At 47.7% G+C, this 7,153-nt stretch overlaps 1 protein-coding gene across 1 annotated transcript; it reads left to right on the top strand.

Moving 5' to 3' along the window:
- The first annotated feature begins 1,867 nt into the window (after positions 1-1,867).
- On the top strand, positions 1,868-6,942 carry LOC123946641 (major intrinsic protein of lens fiber). The gene is made up of 4 exons (XM_046012244.1): positions 1,868-2,456; positions 2,955-3,119; positions 3,533-3,613; positions 5,339-6,942. Exons 1-4 carry the CDS (start codon positions 2,097-2,099, stop codon positions 5,522-5,524), a joined length of 792 nt encoding a protein of 263 aa, XP_045868200.1. The 5' UTR covers positions 1,868-2,096; the 3' UTR covers positions 5,525-6,942.
- Positions 6,943-7,153: the final 211 nt, after the last annotated feature.

Raw genomic sequence — 7,153 nt, 5'->3', positions numbered from 1 at the left:
GAAATAAGAAAGAAAGGGGGAGGGAGGGAGGGAGGAAGGAAAGAGAGAGGAAGGAAGGAAGGAGAGAGGAAAGAAGGAAGGCAGGGGAGGGAGGGAGGAAGGAAAGAGAGACAGAGAAAGAAAAACAGGAAGTAAGGAAGGGAGAGAGGGAAGGAATGAAAGAAGAAAGAAAGAGAGAGAGAAAGGGAAAAAGAAAGAAAGGAAGGAAGGGAGTTAGTTTCTCTTGGTTATATAAATGAGAAGTGAAATTTCTGGGTCAGAAACTATGTTTGTTCATCTTAATATGCATCATAATATGGTGCTATATTTTGCGTTCCAAAGTGATAATCCCAATTTATACTCCCACTATCAGTCTTAACTACTTCTGTCACTTTGTATTCTCATCCACATTTGAACCAAGGTATCTGTTACCAGAGTCTCTGCTCTTACTACCATGACATACTGCTTTCTGTCCTGTCCCAGGCTTCTTTCCCCAGAAGCAGCATGAACCTTGTATCCCCTCAGGGGCCAACAGAGGTCACTGGGAACTGGGAGCATCTCTAGGTGAGATGCAACAAGGGTTCCAGGGCCTGAAGTGAGGATATTGGTGGGCCTTCTAAAACCCAAGAGATTCCAAGAATCTCTAATGGATTGTTTCTCTTCCATGAAATTGGGAGCTCCAGTCTCCTTGGGTGCCCTCTGACCTGTTCTCAGCAACTTCCTACATGTGGGTGGGTGAGATGGGCTCTCTGACTTTGCTGTAACTGTTCCTATCCATTCCTAAGCTGGACATTGGAGGATGAGAGGAGAAGAGGCCCAAATCTGTGTTCTTCCTCTCTCTCCACAGATGTATTGGATGGGTCCAATGCTGGGAACCAATATTGCAGACCTCTTCTTTAAATTTTTGTTCTCCTCCGGTGCTTCATGGGAAACGCTTGTGGCACGTATGACTTGCCATGGGGTAGAGATGGTAGAGCCTTCCAGTGTGTCCCATTCTGCCTCCTCTACCACCGCAGAGCCCCCAACTAGGTCCCCTATCAAGTCTGGGCACAACTGAACCTCTTTCCCCATGCTCTTCAACCCCATTTTGTCCTCTTCTCTCTCCTTGAGCAGCATGCTTGTCCAGACACCTCCATCCCCAGACTCTTCCTTCAGGATCAAGATTTAAGGCCCCAGGGTCCAGATTAAGACCATATTAGGAGACATTAGACCCTCGCATTGCTCCATAGCCATGACTCAGTTTCTTTCTTTTGAGTATTTCCTCCTAGGACTTTGAGAGTTAGGAAAGATAAAGGATAAGCTGATTCTGAAATTTAATTACTAAGCCCTTTTCTCCTCCCCAGTCCCCGAGCCCACCCCCACCCTATCCATGGAAGATAGATTCTTCCTCTTATCTTTGTGGTTTACAAGGCCAGGCTGAAGGTTTGGAAAGGGAGGTGCTGGCATGGATTGGGGGTAGGGAACCTGGGTTTGGAGAAAAACAGACACAGCAGAACTATTCTGTCCTAGAGCTGCAGGGTCCACAGATTCCAGACCAAACCAACCAATGGGAAAAGGCCCTCTAATCCCAGAGAACTAAAGAATTCTCTTCAGTTATCCAACTTCCCTGCTGGACCCCACTCCTGACCCCCCACCCCCACCCTTACCCCTGGCCGACTCAGAGGAGACTGAAGGCCCCTAGGAGCACAGTCTCATACCCTGTGAAGTGAACTCAATTTGACTGATCTTCCAAGCAGAACTGAGGAATGTTCTAATATAGATTTCGATCAGGACCATGAACCCCAACTTTGACACAAAGAGAAAAACGGACTTTGACGGTCCCCCTGTTCTTGATCCTTTTCTCTCAGAGTCTCTCTAGCCCTGGCTCTACCCCTACCCTAACACCCACCCACGGCTCTGCTCATCTCTCTTGGAAGAGGGAGGGGAAAATCCAGCAGCTTTATCAGATGCGTAAGAGTGGGTCCAGCCCTCTGCAGCTCGGAAGGGGTTAAGAGGCTGGACCAGCCACTTCAGCCTGCCCCTCCCAGGGATTAGGAGTCCTCTATAAAGGGGACTGTCCACCCAGATCAGGCCAGGGGGATATCAGGGACCCAGGCATTGTGCCCATCCCCCCTGCCATGTGGGAACTGAGGTCAGCCTCCTTCTGGAGGGCCATATTTGCTGAGTTCTTTGCCACCCTCTTCTATGTCTTTTTTGGACTGGGGGCATCACTGCGTTGGACCCCCGGACCCCTGCATGTCCTGCAGGTGGCTCTGGCCTTTGGCCTGGCCCTGGCTACGCTGGTGCAGGCTGTGGGCCACATCAGCGGAGCCCATGTCAATCCTGCGGTCACTTTTGCCTTCCTTGTGGGTTCCCAGATGTCTCTGCTCCGGGCCTTCTGCTATATGGCAGCCCAACTCCTGGGAGCCGTGGCTGGGGCCGCCGTGCTGTACAGTGTCACCCCGCCTGCCATCCGAGGAAACCTAGCACTTAATACGGTAATGGTCAGCTAAGTGGGGCTGGACGAACCTCGTATCCTGACTCCATGCCTGGCGGAAGCCGATCAGTTCCTCAGGGGTCTGGGACATTGTGGGGATGGGGGAGTGGGGGGGGGGAGTGTATGCTCACATGCGCACACAGGTGTGTCAAATGTAGTTTGGAGGAGTAAGGAAGGCATAAAGGCCTGGACTGACTCAAGAGACCCGAGTTCTGGTTTCAGCTTTCTTTCCAACTCCTTTCAGGTTATTGAGGAAAATTATTTTACCTGATGGGGCCCTCAGCTTCCTGATCTGCCTAAGAGGGTACTATTCTTTCTACCATGTAGGAGTATTATTGGGAAAAATTAAGAAACAAATACAATTACTATGAAGGGGGTTAGTATCATCCTCCTTCTCCGGGGAAATGATGCCATACAGGGCTTGCTGTATGGGAAGCCCTGAGGAGGTAACATTGGGACAACCTTAATGAGTTGCCTCCTTTCTTCTTCTTCTGCCCAGTTGCACCCTGGGGTGAGTGTGGGCCAGGCCACCACGGTGGAGATCTTCCTGACGCTCCAGTTTGTGCTCTGCATCTTTGCCACATACGACGAGAGGCGCAATGGCCGCCTGGGATCTGTAGCCCTGGCTGTTGGCTTCTCCCTCACCCTGGGGCACCTCTTTGGGGTAAGCAGGAGAGGAGAGAAACTTCTTGTTTAAGGATTCTACGGCCCTTCGACCTTCCCCAACTTTTAAAGTTTTTTTCTGCCCAGCTCATGGTCAAACATGAACATAGTCCTCCTCACTCTGTTTTGGTTGGCACAGAGGAGCCGCCCCTGTTCTAGTCCTCTTTTGTGATCTCTATATCTGGTCCCTCTTGACCCCAAGATGGAAGTGTATGCATCAGGGGTAGATGTGGGCTTTGTCTAGGGATCTATAATGCCTTTACTCCATTGTGGAACGCCCACCCTCAGTTCATCCTTCCCTTCTTGCTGCTGGCTGGGGGCAAGGTGCCAGCACTTGGGGGCATGTGGGTTGTGGGAAGAGAAGCTGGGGTGAAGTAGGGGAAAGTGTCTCAGTTATGACCATGTCTTTTGCAGATCTATTATACTGGTGCAGGCATGAACCCTGCCCGCTCCTTTGCTCCTGCCATTCTCACCAGAAACTTCACCAACCACTGGGTGAGTGAGGGGAGAGGGCCAAGATCCCGAAGCCCTCCTGTATGGGTGCGGGCTGCAGGCTCCATGTTTGGTTCCTGCTTTCCATCTGGATATGTTAACTGCTTTACTAGCACTCAGCTAAAGGGGCTGTCGCAGAATCTGGCATGCCTCTGTGAGCAAAATTCATTAATTTGCTAGAAAGAGAAGCTCTTGCTTATGTTGTTCCTTCACTGGCTGGTTGGTCAGGGATTTTTTACTAAGTATCGACAGGATTCTAAAGCTAGCACTATGAGGGGGCACCTGGGTAGCTCAGTGGGTTAAGCCTCTGCCTTCGGCTCAGGTCATGATCTCAGGGTCCTGGGATCAAGCCCCACATCAGGCTCTCTGCTCAGCAGGGAGCCTGCTTCCCCCTCTCCCTGTGCCTGCCTCTCTGCCTACTTGTGATCTCTCTCTCTCTGTCAAATAAATAAATAAGATCTTTAAAAAAATAAATAAAACTAGCACTATGAGGATAGACAACTGAACAGGAAGTCAAAACCTGCTCCTCTCAGGGCTCAGGATATGTATGAGTACAGATGGGCCTGCACCTCAGCCCAGTTCTAGCATATTATTGGCCCAGGGTGTGACCATGGCAAATGACTCTGTCATTCTTTGCCCCAGTTTCCTTACCATAAAATGGGGGGTGTGAGGAGAAGTAAGGGTGAACATTGTATGTGTGAAATATTTAGCACAGAACCTGGTCTGGACTAAGACCTCAATAAAAATTGGCTATGTCTGTGTTATTTAGCCATATGCCAGCCAAGCATACAGAAAGAATTAAAAATTTTTTCAAAGCTATATCCCTATTTTCACGGTAGCATTATTCACAGAAGCCAAAAGGTGGAAGCATCCCACGTGTCCTCACAAGTGAGTGGATAAAGAAAAGGTAGTCTCCACATGCACCGGAATAGTATTCAGCCTTACAAAGAAGGAAGTCTGGGGAGCCTTGGTGGCTCAGTGGGTTAAGCCTCTGCCTTCAGCTCAGGTCATGATCTCAGGGTCCTGGGATCGAGCCCCGCATGGGGCTCTCTGCTCAGCAGGGAGCCTGCTTCCTCCTGTCTCTCTACCTGCCTCTCTGCCTACTTGTGATCTCTCTCTCTCTGTCAAATAAATAAATAAAATCTTAAAAAAAAAAAAAAAAGAAGGAAGTCCTGTCAAAGGCTACAACATGGGAGGACCTTGAGGACATTATGCTACATGAAATACACTGTCACCAAATGACAAATACTGTATAACTCCTCTTATGTGAAGTGTCTAGAGTAGTCAAATTCACTGAAACAAAGTACAAGGGTACTTGATGGGGGTTCAGGAGAAGGGGCAATGGGGAGCTGTTGTTTAATGGGTACAGAGATTCAGGTTGACCAGATGAAGGAGTTCTAGAGGTTTGTTGCACAACAATATGATATACTTAACATACATCTATACTGTACACTTAGCATTGGTTAAGGTGGTAAATTTTATGTCATGTGTTTTACCACAATCAAACACTTTTTTTTCCAAAGCAATCTATAAACTAGTGAAAACTGGTAACAAGAAATAGAATACATATGTGGGATAAAGGACTAATTTGGTGAGTCAGAAAAGAAAAGGTAAGTTTTGAGGTACAAGCAGTAGAGCAATTTAGAATTTAAAAACAAACACTGGTTTCTGCTTAAATACTGCCCCGTGCCAAGTACAGATGTTTGTTTTCTTCTCCTTTTCCTACAGGTATACTGGGTGGGCCCAATCATTGGAGGGGGACTAGGCAGTCTCCTCTACGACTTTCTCCTCTTTCCTCGGCTCAAGAGTGTTTCTGAGAGACTGTCTATTCTCAAGGGCGCCAGGCCCAGTGACTCCAATGGACAACCAGAGGGCACTGGGGAACCTGTTGAACTGAAGACCCAGGCCCTGTGAAAACTCCAGTTGGCTAGAGGGAGTAGGAAGCTTCTGGGTTTACTCAGAGGGGCTGAGCCAACCCCTGGACGAAGAAAGAGACTGGGGGAGGGACATATACTTCTTTATTTTTTAATTTATGTGTGTTTTTTTTTTTTTTCCTTTTGCTGTGTGAAATCTTTCAAGTTGCATTCATGAGCTGGTTTGTGCAAACTTCCCTTCCTCCCCATCCCACCTCTCTTCGCCGCTGTGTGTATGATTGTGCGTATGAATGGTATGAATGTGAGTGAACGTGGCTGTGTCTGAGTTTTGGGGCACAGCAGGAGAGGTAGGGAAGGGAAAAAAGGTATCACCCTATACCTTACTCTCCCAACCCAGTGTGGTGAGCACAGGGAACCAAGACCTTTCAGCTTCTGGCCTTCACCCTGCTGCCAGTCAAGTTTATTATGGCCCTAGGTTTATGCCGGAGCAGGGAAGCAGGGGGTACTCCTCACAGGAGGCAGATGGAGATAAGGCATTCCAAGGGTTGGGAGAAGGGGCTGAGGGCAGGGAGAGAGAAAATGGAGGCATGAGCCCCATACCAGGTTGCAATTGTACCAAAAAAAAAAAAAAAAAAAAAAAAAATGGGAGAAGTTAATGGAAGAGTGTAGCCAACTTATCTCAGGGATGCTTGCCCCAGGGACTTGGGTGGGGAAGTAGCTCTGAGAAAAGTGACTGGTGAGATTTGAACTGTTCAGTAAAGCCACATAAACTTGTCTACATCCACCAGCTGGGTTTTGTGTTCATTCTGGTATGACGGATCTCTTTGGGAGGCCCTGGGCCAGTGAGCTCCCAATCTAAACAAGGGGTAGGGTGAGCCTAGAACCTAGAAAATTTAAATAGTTTAGCAGTTCTGCCAGACATACCCAGAGGGGCCTCCAGGCAGCTGGTACTTAAGCCAAAGGAGAGCTCCCTAAGGTCAAAACAGGAAATCTGGTGCCCAGAGCAAATGCAGAAGTACGGGTAGGGGGCTGTAGGAGGGAGAGGCTTTGATCCTCAGAGTTTTAATTTAGTTAGACCAGATCAGAAACACTCTTCAAATGGTATCTTTCTGCCTTTACCCCTAGTTTTATAGTCTTCTTTATTTTCCTTTTTTGTGTGCGTCTTTTCACTTTTTTCTCGTGTATTCTTTCATCTTCAGCAAATCTCTTAAAACTCTCTTCATATCCCAGAAATTGATTCCTTCTATTCAAATGCTTAATGATTCGGATTATTATTCGTCTGAGCCCTATCTTCTTTTGTCATCAGCAAAATACACTCATCTCAGCAGAGTCCAGAGGAGATCCTCAACTTACCAATGAATATTTATTGTTCTTCTTTTCCTTTTAGGAGCCCGCTCGCTTCGCAAGCTTTAAAACTATATCTCTAGCTTGGAAGACCACTCTAGCCCGTAGCTCAACTCTCCACTTCCTCCCAAATAAAGCCTAAGTTTTCTAACTAACCTTTGAGACTTTGGAATAATCCACTTGACTAGGCGGGGGGTGAATGTTTGCAAATTTACCTCTAATCGGGCTTTGATCCCTATTATCTTAGCAGAAAATTTATAGCGCTGTGGTTCTTAGCTCATCATAGGGGACCAACTCAGATCAAACAGTACTTGTACTCGCTTTC

This window comes from Meles meles, chromosome 7, assembly GCF_922984935.1.
Source record: "Meles meles chromosome 7, mMelMel3.1 paternal haplotype, whole genome shotgun sequence".
Classification (NCBI taxonomy): domain Eukaryota; kingdom Metazoa; phylum Chordata; class Mammalia; order Carnivora; family Mustelidae; genus Meles; species Meles meles.
This window is presented reverse-complemented; position numbering and strand designations above follow the sequence as displayed.

Coding starts and splice junctions, on each gene's coding strand:
- LOC123946641 (XM_046012244.1), top strand. CDS start 2,097: ATGTGGGAACTGAGGTCAGCCTCCTTCTGGAGGGCCATATTTGCTGAG. Junction 2,457..2,954: donor GAAACCTAGCACTTAATACG/GTAATGGTCAGC, acceptor TCTTCTGCCCAG/TTGCACCCTGGGGTGAGTGT. Junction 3,120..3,532: donor CCCTGGGGCACCTCTTTGGG/GTAAGCAGGAGA, acceptor TGTCTTTTGCAG/ATCTATTATACTGGTGCAGG.